Source organism: Oncorhynchus mykiss, chromosome 9 (genome assembly GCF_013265735.2).
Source record: "Oncorhynchus mykiss isolate Arlee chromosome 9, USDA_OmykA_1.1, whole genome shotgun sequence".
NCBI lineage: Eukaryota > Metazoa > Chordata > Actinopteri > Salmoniformes > Salmonidae > Oncorhynchus > Oncorhynchus mykiss.
The window spans coordinates 13,650,743-13,667,903 of NC_048573.1; the positions used below are offsets into that span (position 1 = coordinate 13,650,743).

General features: G+C 38.6%; 1 protein-coding gene across 2 annotated transcripts; it reads left to right on the forward strand.

Annotated features, from left to right (window-relative positions):
* Positions 1–522: 522 nt before the first annotated feature.
* LOC110531525 (E3 ubiquitin-protein ligase TRIM39) lies at positions 523–16,940 on the forward strand. Of its 2 annotated transcripts, XM_036989217.1 has the most exons (7): positions 523–634; positions 4,430–4,491; positions 5,031–5,069; positions 5,373–5,417; positions 5,639–5,656; positions 7,700–7,893; positions 16,048–16,940. In XM_036989217.1, exons 2-7 carry the CDS (start codon positions 4,488–4,490, stop codon positions 16,483–16,485), a joined length of 738 nt encoding a protein of 245 aa, XP_036845112.1. In that variant the 5' UTR covers positions 523–634; positions 4,430–4,487; the 3' UTR covers positions 16,486–16,940. The 2 variants fall into 2 exon arrangements, with proteins under 2 accessions (XP_036845112.1, XP_036845113.1); XM_036989218.1 differs by lacking the exons at positions 523–634; positions 4,430–4,491; positions 5,031–5,069; positions 5,373–5,417; positions 5,639–5,656 and adding an exon at positions 7,108–7,152.
* The last annotated feature ends 221 nt before the right edge of the window (positions 16,941–17,161 follow it).

The following is a 17,161-nucleotide window of genomic DNA, read 5'->3' on the forward strand; positions in this document are numbered from 1 at the left end:
GTGGGTCCATCAGACCTGCGAACATTGGGTGAATAACAAAAACATTACCACCACATGTTAAAAATGGAAAAAGTGTCTCCGCCAACAAAAGTGGTGTGAACAGTTTGTGTCGTGGACGAATGGGTCCTGAGGTGTTTTTTTTACTATGCCAATAAATGAAAAAATCCATCTTGAGCTTTGCAAAATAGAACATTTGTGTGACTGGACCGCTGACGTAGTACCACACAGCTTTAGATTAATAATACAGTATCCAGATACCTTGCTTTTGTTTAAACAGTAACTAGCTGAAATGAAGTGATTACTTATCTCCAGCTTTTGGTTATCATATGACCACTTCCTAGCATTAAGAAAAAGTATAAGATATCAGAGGATGAAGTGATTAAACTCTGTATGTGAAAACAGGTTGTATCTCTCCCAAACTGAAATGTATAAAAATTCAACACTATAAATCAGGTCATGAAAACATTAGCACAACTGCTCGCTGTATGGTGTTTGGGTCATTGTGGACTTTGTGCACAACTGTAATGGTGCTGTCAATCTGTTAGCTGCTATTAATGATTACCTCCTGAATCTGAATAGATTCCCTTCCGAGGGCACATTCATGAACGAGACACTCGTATCAGAGAGAACCAAGGTAAAGCCTTTTTGATTATTATTACTGAACATGACCATGTTTTATAACAAATCCCTTGAAATATCAAATCAAATTGTATTAATCATATGCGCCGAATACAACAGGTGTAGACCTTACAGTGAAATGCTTACTTACGAGCCCCTAACCAACAATGCACTTAAAAAAATATATATGAATAAGAATAAGAAATAAAAGCAACAAGTAATGAAAGAGCAGCAGTAAAATAACAATAGCGAGACTATATACAGGGGGGTACCGGTTCAGAGTCAATGTGTGGGGGCACCAGTTAATTGAGGTAATATGTAGGGTGAGTTATTAAAGTGACCATGCCTAGATGATGACAACAGAGAGTAGCAGCGGTATAAAAGATGGAGGGGGGGTGACAATGCAAATAGTCTGGGTGGCCATTTGATTAGCTGTTCAGGAGTCTGGCGCTCCGGTACCGCTTGCCGTGCGGTAGCAGAGAGAACAGTCCTTGACTTAGAGCTGGGCGAAATCGCCAAAATTTCATATCATGGTATTTAAAAAATGTATCACGGTATTTGACGGTATTTTATGTTTTTGATTAATACAAGTTATACATTTGCTTCATGAGTAGTGTGTGACCCTAGGCTGGCAACACATAAACTCAGCAAAAAAAGAAATGTCCCTTTTTCAGGACCCTGTCTTTCAAATTTAATTAATGAAATTCCAAATAATTTAACAGCTCTTCATTGATTAAACACTCTCTTTAATTACACATGTTTATTTCTTAACACTAAATCATTATATCACTATATCAAAAACATTTTATACCAATTCATTCAGTTATTATCTAAACCATTTGCGCCAAATATTGCTCACATTTGTAAGCATTATGGCGATTGCCTTAATTCCACAATTTCATCTCTCTGCCATTGGGTTTGAAACTACAGTACTATATCTCAGAATAGCATACAGAGTTTCCTGCAATGATACTTTCTTATCAATATTTTATGGTCAGCATTACCTTCAGTACAATCCGTGTTTCAGGGTATTACAATGATTATCTTGTCTTTTCACCTGAACAGATGCAAAGAATGTGCCTTCAGAAAGTTTTTCACAACCCTTGACCTTTTACACATTCTGTTGTGTTACAAAGTGGGATTAAAGTGTATTTAAGTCTCTAACAGCCTTTTCACACCTGGATTGTACAATATTTGCCCATTATTTCAAAAATTATTCAAGCTCTGTCAAGTTGGTTGTTGATCATTGCTAGAAAGCCATAGATTTTGAAGCTGATTTAAGTCAAAAGTGTAACTAAGCCACTCAGGAACATTCAATGTCATCTTGGTAAATAACTCCAGTGTATATTTGGCCTTATCTTTTAGGTTACTGTTCTGCTGAAAGGTGAATTAGTTTCCCAGTGTCTGGTGGAAAGCAGACTGAACCAGATTTGTGTCCTGTTTTCCGTTTCTATTTATCCTAAAAAAGTCCATAGTGCTTGCTGATAAAAAACATACCCATAACAGCCTATTGCTTGACAATATGAATAGTGGTACTTCATGATGTGTTGTGCTGGATTTGCTCCAAACATAACGCTTTGTATTCAGGACGAAAAGTGCATTTCTTTTGACACACCTTTTGCAGTGTTACTTAACACTAGGAGCAGCGCAATTCCATAACTACTAGAACGGTCATGACGGTCATCATGACCGTTACATTTTCAGTTATGTAAATATTCGATAATAAATAATAAATGGCTAAATTTACCATGGCTCTGTGTGAGTTCCTCATGGGAAAAGGCTACAGGTGATGATCAGCAATAGCCATTTGGGAAAAATATATTTTCTTCTGTTAAATTCCATTATATTTTTACTGTAAAATATGTGTGTTGACTATGGTAGGGCAGGGACTGTGATGCTAAATTAACAAATTGATTACATTGACATGGTGCAGCATCTAAGCACAGATAATTGCAACTCAAAACATGCTATTCTGTTCTTTTTAAATAAATAGTCTTGGATCTTGTATATGTCCTTCCTGAACAAAAAATGAATGGTTTTCTTTGTGATTGTGTATATTAACACTAGAAAGACAGAGAGCATCATAATGTAGCAAAATTAATCGAAATGTTTAAGTGCTCTGCCATTTTTAAAGTCATGTCCCCCTTATCCTTGACTTTCCCCAAATACACTACATACACCTGCTTGTCGAACATCTCATTCCAAAATGATGGGCATTCATACGGAGTTGGTCCCCCCTTTGCTGCTATTACAGCCTCCACTCTTCTGGGAAGCCTTTCCACTAGATGTTGGAACATTGCTGTGGGGACTTGCTTCCATTCAGCCACGAGCATTAGTGAGTGCAGGCACTGATGTTGGGTAATTAGACCTGGCTCATAGTCTGTCTTCCAATTCATCACAAAGGTGTTCCATGGGGTTGAGGTCAGGGCTCTGTGCAGGCCAGTCAAGTTCTTCCACACCGATCAACAAACCATTTCTGTATTGATCTTGCTTTGTGCACGAGGGCATTGTCATGCTGAAACAGGAAAGAGCCTTCCCCAAACTGTTGCCACAAAGTTGGAAGCACAGAATCACATAGAATGTATGCTGTAGCGTTAAGATTTCCCTTCACTGGAACTAAGGAGCACGAACCATGAAAAAATAGCCCCAGACCATTATTCCTCCTCCACCATACTTTACAAATGGTACTATGCAGTCGGGCAGGAGAGTTCTCTTGGCATCCGACAAAAACCCAGATGATTCATCACACCAGAGAACGCGTTTCCACTGCTACAGAGTCCAAAGGCGGCAAGCTTTACACCACTCCAGCCTACACTTGGCATTGTGCATGGTGATCATAGGCTTGTGTGTGGCTGCTAGGCCATGGAAACCCATTTCATGAAGCTCCCGACAAACAGTTGTTGTGCTGATGTTGCTTCCAGAGGCAGTTTGGAACTCGGTAGTGAGTGTTGCAACCGAGGACAGACAATTTTTACACGCTATACGTTCAGCACTCATTGGTACCGTTCTGTGAGCTTATGTGGCCTACCACTTCACGGCTGAGCTGTTGTTGCTCCTAGACGTTTCCAATTCACAGCACTTACAGTTGACCGGTGCAGCTCTAGCAGGGCAGAAATTTGACAAACTGACTTGTTGGAAAGGTGGCATCCTATGATGGTGCCATGTTGAAAGTCACTGAGCTCTTCAGTACGGGCCAATCTACTGGCAATGTTTGTCTATGGAGATTGCATGGCTGTGTGCCTGATTTTTTTTTACACCTGTCAGCAACGGGTGTGGCTGAAATAGCCGAATCCACTAATTTGAAGGGGTGTCCACATACCTTTGTGTATATGTAGTGTTTGTCTATTTATTAACACACTGCCGTTGTTAGAATCTTAATATCACGACAGAACGGGAGATATAACCAGTTTTAGGAGGGCATGTCATTTTTTAAATGGTTTTCCCTGTTAAGCACATTTTTGGTCAAACTTATTTATTAAGCTTGCCATAAAAAAGGGGTTGAATACTTTTGTTCTTATTTTCTATTAATTTCCCAAAAATTCTACAAACAAAATTCCACTTTGACAATCTGGGGTACTGTGTGTAGATCAATTTGACCAAATCTAAATGTAATACATTTTAAATTCAGGCTTTAACAACAAAATGTGGAAAAAATCAACTTGGTGTGAACACTTTCTGAAGGCACTGTATGTCTCTACTTAGTGCAAAACTTGTAGTTGTTTTGCCTTAGCTAATTTTTTGTCATTTGTCCTACTGCTTGTTTAATTTAGCAGTATCTCTCCTCACTTCTTCCCTGTGTTTTTATCCACAGAAGAATAATACAGTACACAGCTGTTTCTGAACTTGGTCCCCATCTACTGTTAGCTAGAATGGGTAAATCTGCTGCACAGATTAAACTGTACACTATTAAAATAAAAAAAGCCAATTAGGGAGGGAGATATATTTTGGGGTTATACATTTCAGTCCCAAAAATGATATAGTCCCAAAATGTTCTATATGTCAGCAATCAAGTTTAAGAAATGTAACTTTCAAAATACAGAAATCTATCCCATATGATGCATTTTCCATCATGTGATGCAAATTACATAATGCAGGCCAGATGTCTGTGTTTAGAAAGTTACATATCTTGAAAACGATTGCTGACATATAAAACATTTTGGGACTATATCAACAATTTACTAATGAAATAAATACTAAAAGATAGTTTTGGGTGGAGTTTTCCTTTTAATAATGTAAAAAAAGAAATGTATAACCCAAAAATATATCTCCCACCCTAATTAATATCATTAATCAACTATTACTAATATACTCATGTATGAAGAAAGAGATGCACACATTTTGAACTAAAGAAAGTACATACTGTATATCTCTTTATCAGATCACGATTACACTGCAATTTCTTCCTTGTACAGGTGGCTTTGTCAGTAGAAGAACTGTTGAAGACGACACAGGTACATTAAGTTGATTGTATTTGCTGCATTAAAATCATAATGGTGGATTTAGTAATTGTCTAGTTCAAAAGAGCAAAGTAATATCTTTGGACATTTGGTCATAACTATGTGATTTGAACAACACGTTGTACAGGAGCAGACATCCAAAATAACTATAGTGAACATTTTTTTACTTCAAAAGTAGAGAATCCCCATGTACATTTAAAATATGATTTCTAGGATTTAAGTATATCAGATGAAAACTGTTTTATCAAATTATGAGGAAGTCTTTTTTTTTTTTACATGATTCATATAACACCGCAGTTATTAAACAGCCAAAGACGTCTACCACATCACCCCGTAAGCAAGGTACTGTAAGGAATGTAAACTACACACTCATACATGCACACTCATAAGACATACATTTAAATCAAGATATACCATACAGTAAGTACAGCATTATAGGAATACCTGTTATTTACTGTGTATTTCCAGGTTAATATATTTGAATTATTTTTGATTCACTTGTAGATGCATCAGTGCTTTGCTATTGCACTTCTCTGTTTTCAATTTCTTATTTTTTTTTTCAGATGAGAAGTTACATGAAGGTACTAAGATATTTACTATCATTTTTCTTACATGTGGCTATTCATATTTTGTCACGTTTTCTAATCAACAGTCAAACGTTTTTGACACACCTACTCCAGGGTGATTCTTTACTTTTACTATTTTCTACATTGTAATATATTAGTGAAGACATCTAAACTATGAAATAGCACACATGGAATAATGTAGTAACCAAAAAAGTGTTAAACCAGTCAAAATACATGTTAGATTTGAGATTCTTCAAAGTAGCCACCCTTTGCCTTGATGACACCTTTGCACACTCTTGGCATTCTCTCAACCAGCTTCATAAGGTAGTCACCTGGAATGCATTTCAATAAACAGGTGTGCCTTGTTAAAAGTTAGTTTGTGGAATTTATTTTCTTCTTAATGCATTTGAGACATTCAGTTGTGTTGTGACAAGGTAGGGGTCGTATACAGAAGAAAACCCTACTTGGTAAAAGACCAAGTCCATTTTATGGCAAGAACAGGTCAAATAAGCAAAGAGAAACAACAGTTCATCATTACTTTAAGACATGAAGTTCAGTCAATCTGGAAAATGTCAAGAATTTGGAAAGTTTCTTCAAGTGCAGTCGCAAAAACCATCAAGCGCTGAAACTGGCTCTCATGAGGACCGCCACAGGAAATGAAGACCCAGAGTTACCTCTGCTGCAGAGGATAAGTTAATTAGAGTTATCAGCCTCAGAAATTGCAGCCCAAATACATCCTTCACAGAGTTCAAGTAACAGACACATCTCAACATCAACTGTTCAGAGGAGACTACGTGAATCAGGCCTTCATTGTCAAATTGCTACAAAGGAAGCACTACTAAAGGACACCAATAATAAGAAGAAACTTGCTTGGGCCAAGAAACACGTGCAAAGGACATTAGACCGGTGAAAATCTGTTCTTTGGTCTGATGAGTTCAAATTTCAAATTTGAGGTATTTGGTTCCAACCGCCGTGTCTTTGTGAGACGCAGAGTAGATGAATGGATGATCTCCTCATGTGTGGGTCGGCAGGCACCCTAGTGGTTAGAGCATTGGGCCAGTAACCGAAAGGTTTTTGGATCGAATCCCCGAGCTGACAATGTAAAAATCTGTCGTTCTGCCCCTGAACATGGCAGTTAAACCACTGTTCCCCGGTAGGCAGTCATTGTAAATAAGAATGTGTTCTTAATTAACTTGCCTAGTTAAATAAAGGTTTAACAAATGTGAAGTTGCAAGCATGGAGGAAGAGGTGTGGGGGTGCTTTGCTGGTGACACTGTCAGTGATTTGTTTATAATTCAAGTCACACTTAACCAGCATGGCTGCCAAAGCATTCTGCAGCGATACGCCATCCCATCTGGTTTGCGCTTAGAGGGACTATATTTTGTTTTTCAACAGGACAATGACCCAACACACCTCCAGGCTGTGTAAGGGCTATATGAAGGAGAGGGATGGAGTGCTGCATCAGATGACCTGGTCTCCACAATCACCCGACCTCAACCCAATTGAGATGGTTTGGGGTGAGTTGGACCACAGAGTGAAGGAAAAGCAGTCAACAAGTGTTCAGCGTATGTGGGAACTCCTTCAAGACTGTTGGAAAATAATTCTTCATTAAGCTGGTTGAGAGAATGCTAAGAGTGTGCAAAGCTGCATCAAGGCAAAGGGTGGCTATTTTGAAGAATCACAAATATATTTTAATTTGTTTAACACTTTTATGGTTAATACATGATTCTATGTGTTATTTCATAGTTTTGATGTCTTCACTCTTATTCTACAATGTAGAAAATATAAATAATTAAGAAAAACCCTTAAATGAGTCGGTGTCTCCAAACTTTTGACTGGTATTTTTTTAATCAAATATGATTTCTAATTGTTGTACCTTTTAAATGGGTCCTACAACTCTAAATCAAACAGCTAAATGATCCATGGTATTACCGTCTTAAAACAATGCCATATGTTAGCTTAGTACCCTTCCCCCTCCACCCCAACGGCTTAGAGGTTTTTAAGATCAAAATAAGAAAAATGTTTCTTCAACATTATGTATGTGTTTTCTTTCCTCAGTGGATGTAACTCTGGATGTGGACACAGCTCACCCTAACCTACTGATAGATGGGAAAACAGTAAGCTGGATAAAGGAAACACCACAGAGACTGTGTAGTGAGAAGATGTTTGATGAAGATCCCTATGTGCAGGGCATTATGGGCCGTGCTTGGAGGGCCTACTGGAAGGTGAATGTGGAGAAGAAGGATGACTGGGTACTTCCCCCTCCTTGTATGTTTATTGGTAGCACCTGTTTGTGATGATTAGTTGGGCTTCTTTAGACAGCCTGCCGCCTGTTTGTTGTGCGGGATTATTCATTGTAATCTTCGGCTCTGTAGTAGAGGAACGTGTTAGTGCCTGGTCGTGCATTTTTCAGTTGTACATTTTTCATTCCCCGTGTTTGGGGCCGTTATTATTGTGAGCACCCTGTGGTGCGTTGGTGCAATTAAAGAGCACAGCATTGCACTCTCTGTCTCCTGCGTTTGACTCCACACTCACGACACCCGGAGCATTTCACTGCCTTGCTATGTTGTTGTCTTAGGTCTGTCTTTCTGTTGTGGTGTCTCTCTTGTTGTGATGTGTGTTTAGTTCAATATTTATATATTTTTTAGTTTTTATCCCTGGACCCCGTCCACGCAGGAGGCCTTTTGCTTTTGGTAAGCCGTCATTGTAAATAATAATTTGTTCTTAACTGACTTGCCTAGTTAAATAAAGGTTAAATAAATTATAAATAAACAAAAATCAAATTTCTTCAATTGGGTTACAAGCAAAATAAATAAATATTGACTCTAAACACACATTGGCCATGACAATCAACCATTTGTGCCTCTTACAAGTGCTAAAATTATACCAGCTAAATTAAATTTACATAAATACAATCACAATTTGTCTTCAAAACTGGTAATTAAACCAATGTGTTTTACACCATTAATGCTGTAGATAGCACTGTATTGTAGATAAAATGCTGAATGATACTGTTATTAAGTGTAATTGGAAGGCTCCTGTAAAAATTACTCTAACATACTATATTTCTTTACAGTAAAAGCATATGCCTACTGTAGATTCAAATTATCATTTTCATGCACCAACTTCATTCTATTTTAGAAATATTTTCTTTAGCGGCTGTGAAGGGGAGGAATATTTCCAGCAGCTGCTGGTAAGGTGCCTTGACTTGTTTCTAGCCAATGTTGAATGTTGAGCCAAACCTGAATTACTGCATATTTTCTTATCTAAACTAGCTATCTGGTTGGCTAATGTTTCCAAGCTAGCTAGCTAGTTAGCTAACTTAAGTTGACACAGCCATTTCGGTCAAATCTAAATTGCTTGTAAATATCTTGCTGCGCACCGTAGAATCCAATCTGACAGAGTTTCATATAGAGAATAAACTGAGTGCAGATATGTGCATGTTATGTTTTCACTACTGAGAAAATGGCGTTTCTAGTAGTTCAAAAGATAAGACCCATACTGTATTATTACTATCACGAAATTGTATTTACAGATTGACGGGCTTAATTTGACATAAAACCTTGTCGTGGTCTGATAAACTACTCGCGAGCCACTAAATCCAATGTGAATGACGAGTGGACCGGTGTTGTATCAGGTGCCTGTCGGCTATAGGGTGCTTGACACTGGGCAGCTGTAACAGTGTCGCTGGCAGTAGCTAGAAATGTGGACAATATTTTTCCCTCCCAGGATTATATTTCAAATAGTATTGCAGTTTACAAAATAAATAAATAATATTAGTATCCATCTAGATGTCATATACATATGCCATTGTTTTGCAGGCCAGGAGTGTCCGAATAGCCTCATCCCGCTAAACAACATTTTCCCATGATGTTACAATATTAGTTAACACTGTTCACTTTATTATTCGTATGCAAATGTTTGGTGGCACAGAAAGAAAGGAAAATAGTATGAATCTGGTAAAATAATCTGTGGTATTGTGTATGCTATAGCAATGTTTTATTAGTTAGCTGTCTTATTTGTATTTATCAATGCCTCAATTGATTTCATTAACCTTACTGGATATATGGCTGTACAGACTCCTGGTCCACATCAACCCAAGAAACAAGAAAGAAACCTCCTTAGCTGTCACAACCCTGCGTGATTCGGTCTGTAGCCATGAACTGCTTTGAAAGACTGGTCATGGCTCACATCAACACCATCAATCCCAGAAACCCTAGACCCACCCCAAAAGATTTACAGATGATGGAGTCTCTATTGCACTCCACACTGCCCTTTCCCACCTGGACAAAAGGAACACCTATATGAGAATGCCATTTATTGACTACAGCTCAGCGTTCAACACCATATTGCCCTCAAAGGTCATCAATAAGCTAAGGACCCTGGGACTAAACACCTATCTCTGCAACTGGATCCTAGACTTCCTGACGGGCCGCCCCCAGGTGGTAAGGGTAGGTAAAAACACATCCGCCAGCTGATCCTCAACACAGGGGTCCCTCAGGGGTGTGTGCTCAGCCCCTTTCCTGTACTCCCTGTTCACTCATGACTGCACGGCCAGGCACAACTCCAACACCATCATTCAATTTGTCGATGACATTAACAGTGGTATGCCTGATCACCGACAACGATGAGACAGCCTGTAGGGAGGAGGTCAGATGCCTGGCTGTGTGGTGGCAGGACAACAACCTCAACCTCAACGTGATCAAGACAAAGGAGATGATTGTGGATTACAGGAAAAAGAGGACTGAGCACGCCCCCATTCTCATTGACGGGGCTGCAGTGGAGCAGGTTGAGAGCTTCAAGTTCCTTGGTGTTCACATCACCAACAAACTAAGATGGTCCAAACACACCAAGACAGTCGGGAAGAGGGCACGACAAAGCCTATTACCCCTCAGGAGACTGAAAAGATTTGGCATGGGCCCTCAGATCCTCAAAAGTTTCTACAGCTCCACCATCGAGATGGTTGCATCACTGCCTGGTATGGCAACTGCTCGGTCTCCGACTGCAAGGGTAGTGCGAACGGCCCAGTACATCACTGGGGCCATGCTCCCTGCCATCCAGGACCTCTATACCTGTCGGTGTCAGGGGAAGGCCCTAAAAAGGTCAAGGACTCCAGCCACCCTGGTCATAGACTGTTCTCACTGCTGCTACTGCACGGCAAGCGGTACTGGAGCGCCACGTCTAGGTCCAAGAGGCTTCTAAACAACTTCTACCCCTAAGCCATAAGACTCCTGAACATCTAGTCAAATGGCTACGCCCCCTCCACCCTTCACACCACTACCCCTCTCTGTTGTCATCTATGTAGTCACTTTAAAAACTCTACCTACATGTACATACTACGTCAACTAACCGGTGCCCCTGCACATTGACTCTGTGCGGGCACCCCCCTGTATATATTGTTTCTGCTGCTCTTTAATTACTTTTATCTCTTATTCTTATCCATAATTTTTTTTAACTGCAATGTTGGTTAGTTGCTCGTAAGTAAGCATTTCACTGTAAGGTGAACACCTGTTGTATTCGGCACATGCTTGGTACTTATGGTCTGCACTTTAAGAGATCTTCTGTACATCAATCAAGCTGCATTATGATTATTTTTGAAAGACCTCAAAGGTGAACCGGAGTACCTTTGGATAGTTCAAGTTAGAGCATACATGTCAGCAAACAGCATGGCGCAAGCACATGCGACCAAAGTCAGCTCGTTCAGCATTTACACACCTTCAATGGAAAGAGTCCCCTTCTTTCTGGAAGACAAATATTGCTATGGTGGTCTGCTTCAGCTTCGTCTCAGCCTTACCTTTCTGAGTGTCCTGCAAAAGAAAACAAAGAAAAAACGAATTTTAAAAAGGACAGTGCATTCTCTGATCTTGGAAGTTACAAATAATCATATAGTGTGTACACCTCACTAATGAACAGGGAACGTATTTAAGAATATTGCACAATTTCATAAATTGACTTGGAATGGGAATTAATATTGAACATATATCCTTACCAGGTACTATTTTATCAGGTGTTCAACATCTTCACCCAGGTACATGAGCGTTTTCAGTAAGTATTCTCTTCAGGTCCACACACTGTAAACTCCAATTGGTGTGCTGTCATTACTCAAAACGTTTGTGGCACCCATTACACTACCATATCTAAGTACAGTTACTTGAAGTGATTTATACTGAACAAAAATATAAACACAACATGTAAAGTGTTTGTCACATGTTTCATGAGCTGAAATTAAAGATCCCAGAAATGTTCCACATTCACAAAAAGCTTATATCGCTAAAATGTTGTGCACAATTTTGTTTACATCCCTGTTAGTGAGCATTTCTCCTTTGCCAAGATAATCCATCCATCTGACAGGTGTGGCAGATCCAGAAGCTGATTAAACAGCATTACACAGGTGCACCTTGTACTGGGTACAATAAAAGGCCACTGTAAAATGTACAGAGTGAAAGAGACAACATACTGTATCACTGCGGTTTAAGAATATCAAGGTGTCAGATAGGGGGCACTACAATGTCAAGGTGTCAGATAGTGGGCACTACATTGTCAAGGTGTAAGATAGGGGGCATTACAAATGCCAAGCTAGCTACTTGGATTGGATTCAAGAACCAGCCGTTATGCTACAGGTTACACGTAAGTTAAGGCAAAGTATTTAGCAAAGCTAAACTTCTTAATTCAGTGTGGTGCTTACTGTAATTCAGTGTGGTGCTTACTGTAATTCAGTGTGGTGCTTACTGTAATTCAGTGTGTCTGGTACACAATTCATCAACAATGATCCGTTATGATATGGTAATACTGTTCTTCTGCCCATCTTGAGCAGAGCAGGGCAGTGTCCCCAGGATCTCCATGAGGAAGCACCACAGAGTGTTCATCCAGCTCAGCTGTAGCTCAGAGAACTGGTACCCAGAGCCTCACATGCTGTGGACGGATAGCAGTGGGAAGGAGATCACCTCAGCAGAGACAAAGAGACCCAAACAGTAGGAGGGGGTGACCTGTACTTCATCACCAGTCACATGAGAATAGGGATGGACCAACTGGAGGGGGTCACATGTGTGGTGATGTCAGAGTACCAGGGAAGCAAGATGGAGTCTGCGCTGCAGATGACTGGTGAGTTGAGGCACTGGATTGTATTGTCAGCTGATACCCTTAAACAAATTATCTAGGTCCTTTTTGTAATGAAGTTTGTCATGCTTAAGTTTGGTACATGTGGTGGTACACTTAGTTGTCATTTGACCCTGATTGTTTCCTATGTAGGAGCTTTACCTCAGCAGTCTGCCTGACTGGGTTTACAGTATGTTAGGCCCCAATATGTTCAGTTACAGATAAAGGCCTAGAACATACCGTAGGTTCACTTAGAATCTAAATTGACACACACAAACCGCACCTCGCAGACATTGTATTTGGACAGTGACAAGAAAATCACACAGATTCTACAGTGACGTTTTTCTTTAATGTATTCAGTTAGGTATTTCACAAATGTCGATATTATTACTATTATTACATTATGTCATTGTTGTGTGCCATATTTTGTCTAGAACATAAACATATATATTTCTTCACTTCCAGTTTGTCAGGAGAAAAATAAGTAATTCAGTAAGATCTGGCAGATACTGTACATGATGCAACACATTTGTGATTAATTTTGGGGACAAAACTCCCATTTCTATTTGTGTTACAGTACATGCAAAGTTAATTACGTGAATTAACATGATTTTTTTAAGCAATTGAGGCTTAATTTGTTTTTTAAAATATTTATTTCACTCTTTTCAATTCCAAGAGTTTTCACTAAATCCATTTTCTGATTAGATATCATTAAAGATGAAGAGAAAGCAAGTTCTTGCAGAAATCACCAAAAAAGATACAGTCCTTAAAAACAATGCTATGAGTATACACAGTATTATAAATGATAGTTACCATCATTTCTTACATCAATGCCCAGTACTTATTTATATAGTATTGAGCATTGATGTAAATATGATTATGTATAGAGGACTTATTTAAATAGTATTGAGCATTGATGTAAATATGGTTATGTATACAGGACTTATTTATATAGTATTGAGCATTGATGTAAATATGGTTATGTATACAGGACTTACTGGAAACATTTCTGGCTTTTATGTTATTTGGAAAAATAAATGTTATTTATCATTTTGTTTACCATACCATTTAGATGAGCAATTGTCTTTTCCATCATAGTTTGGAGTCTATTTGTTGATCATGCAGTTGATTTCAAACCAACCACTTTCTTTTCACACACACACACACACACACACACACACACACGCACAGCACGCACGCACGCACGCACACACACACACACACACGCACACGCACACGCACACGCACACACACACACACACACACACACACACACACACACACACACACACACACACACACACACACACACACACACCAGTGTTTTATAAATATATATATAGTTTTTTTTTCAAAATATTACTTATCATATTTTATTATATGCTTTTTAAATATATAATAGTTCTAAAGACACTAAATATGTTTTTAAGCATTTGGATTACCAGTTTATGATGGGGGGTGTTGAATCGCAAAGCATCTGAAACTACTTTATTTCAGTGGATCGACCCTGACATTGCGCAACCCCAGTCTCACAGTAAATCAGGACAGGACAAATGTGTGAAGTTTAAAGAAAAACACAAAGAAGAGAGTACTGGGACACCTGGGAAGAACAACGAAGAAAAGGGTCCTGGGAGAGGTTTTTGGGAAGGAAGTTTGTCTTGGGAATGGAGGGATATGATACAGGTAAACATTAGTGGGAGGTTGACTTGGGGAGGAAGACTCAGTGAAGTGTTGGAGTCACACAGGATCCAGAGAACAGCTACTGGATGCTATATTATCCAGAGAATGGCTACTGGAGCATGTTATCATGGAGAACTGAGAAGTGTTGATGAGCTTCCCATAGAACTGGAACCTGAGAAGCTGTGAGTGTTAGTGGACTAGTAGGGAGGACAGATACCATTTTTCAACGTGGAGAAGAGGTGCCACATCCACTCCTTTTTGGAACATGGACTAAGATAGTCTATCTTTCTTTGGCCCTAATGAAATTTGTAAAGAGTAACTCAAAATCTTTGCATAAATGCATAAATGTATATTGGGAAACTTCATCCAAAGATGAAAATGTAAATTGTAATTTATGCTCATCCATTAAAGCTACACATCTTTAATTTGTAAAAATAAAATAAAAGACTGTTCCACCACTCGGATTCTCTTTAATTGAACAATTTTACAAAATATAAGTATTGAGTGACTGTGTTGTTTGTAGTGTTGTAATGTAGTTCTGTAATATTCTGTCACCTGTATCTAATATCTAGTAAACCCCTCAAGCTCTGAGAACTGATGACAGGTGAGATGCAAGACCACAGTAAACCAAAATACTTTATAAAGGAATATCAAATGTGTTGGAGTAGTATCTTATCTATAGATGGACATGTACTTTCTAAATTCTGCTAGCGTGAGGCAAACCAGGGATAAAGAAATACATAATAAAGTAGATCCTCTTGTTGCTATAGCAACCTTAGATCAACACAATGACACTTAGTGATTTTATGCTCTTGGGGAGGTTAAAAGAGGCATAGTTCAGCCATAATCAAAGTGGAAGTTGTATCTCTTTAATGGAAGCTTGAGGGAATCATTTTTGCTATAATAATGCACTTTTTCAGTACAATTTTCAATATCTTCAATTTGTATTTAATAAAATTATTTGTCAAACGTGAAGAGGGTCATTCGTTAAAAATATAATTACATTTGAATGGCCTGACCTGTTTTAACGTGTACTGCTGGAGAAACCTCTAGAGGGAGCCTCTGAACCTTCGAGCCTCAAAAGTCTCATTGTGGTTAAACACTATTCTCATTGTTATAAGAAGCTCTGGAGAGAATATAACGTTTATTTCATATCTGAAACATACACTCCGTTATAGCTCCGTGCTCTGATATCTGCATTCAGGTAAGAGGTTCTAGTTAATTCATTAATTTCTAAAAGCTTATCTTTATCTATTGCGAAATCATGTGATATGTAAAGTACATGTAATAATGCTTTGAAATGTCTTGATGGTTTAATTGTATAATACCGCGTGAACAAATACATACATGTAATTTATTGTACCTCAGAAGTACTGCAGTGCTTAATTTGTAAATCGGGAGGTGCTGTGACAAAAAGTGAGCGCTAGAAGGGGGTGACTTGGAGAGTTCTGAGCTACGCATGAGAAAAAAGTCAATAGCCCAGGCCTAGGTTAAATAAAGGTTAAATAAACAAATACAAATAGTTTTGTGGAGACACATTGTAGGCTACAATATGAGGAAATTATGTCTTTAAAATGTGTTCCAGTTTCACTGACACACCCGCTGGGCTGGTCAAGGAGAAAAAGGACTGGGTACTTGGTGTTACCAGGGCAACAGCTAACAGGAAAGGACAGTTGGTTCTCATCCCAGCTAATGGCTTCTGGGTAATCGGGATCTCAGATGGCAAAGACTTTACAGCATTCATGGATGATGATGATGATGATGATGATGATGATGATGTCCATAAAGAAAGAATTCCACACCGAGTGGGTATCTATGTGGATTATCAGGAAGGGAAGGTGACTTTCTACAATGCAGAAGATAATTCACTCATCTATTCATTCACCAAAGGACCAAGTTATGAGGATGAGGTCCGCCCACTTTTCTCACCCTGGAATAACGATGCAGATCCAATCACAATTGTGTCCATTGAAACTAAACAATCTAAATCATCTGAAGCATTAAGGATCACCTCTACATCAATCAATAGGTTACTTTGTGTTGGAGAGCTAAACTTGAGTAGTGATTGACTAATGGTGGTCAATCACTAATGATTGTCACTTCAGTAATATTTACACTTTGCTTGAAGTTGTTTAAATGTTATGATACTTTTTTGCTTATTATAGAAATGTGTTGCTTTCTCACATTGACTTTATATTTGTTGTCTTTGACTTGAATAAAATTGAACTGCTATTTCAGTTGTTTTTTCAAACCACGAGGATATTGTCAGAGAAATCATGCATAGTGAATAGGTAATGTCATGCCTCCTTTCATACACATATACTGTACACTGTATTGATTTGTGAAAAATGTAATATTGCTTTAAAGACTTGGATGTGTATCAGTTTATACCTTGCGATCATGAGGATCAATCAGTTTGTTAGATTAGGAAGGTTTGTAATCAGCCATTGGTCAGCACAAGCATCAGTGGCCTTCGTAAAGACTGCTATTCTGGGACCTCATTAATAAAATGTTTGCACCCACAGATTTGATTGTAAATTGTACATATAACATCTACAGGAACATGTGATTCATAAATCGTGAACTTGAAATGAAAATATGGAATTTACATAAATTCTGCAATAAATTTTGGGATTTATAAATGAAACATGTTTTTTTGTGATGAACACACATTTTAATAAATGTAAAAACAAATAATACTTAGCAAATGAGGCCTTTGGGCCTTTAAACCAATATCCGCTAACC

What these genes read in the sequence shown, in the direction of transcription:
- LOC110531525 (XM_036989217.1), top strand. An exon ending in AACTGTTGAAGACGACACAG is followed by an intron (nt 5,070 to 5,372) that starts GTACATTAAGTT and finishes ATAACACCGCAG; the next exon opens with TTATTAAACAGCCAAAGACG. An exon ending in TGGAGAAGAAGGATGACTGG is followed by an intron (nt 7,894 to 16,047) that starts GTACTTCCCCCT and finishes AAAAAGGACTGG; the next exon opens with GTACTTGGTGTTACCAGGGC.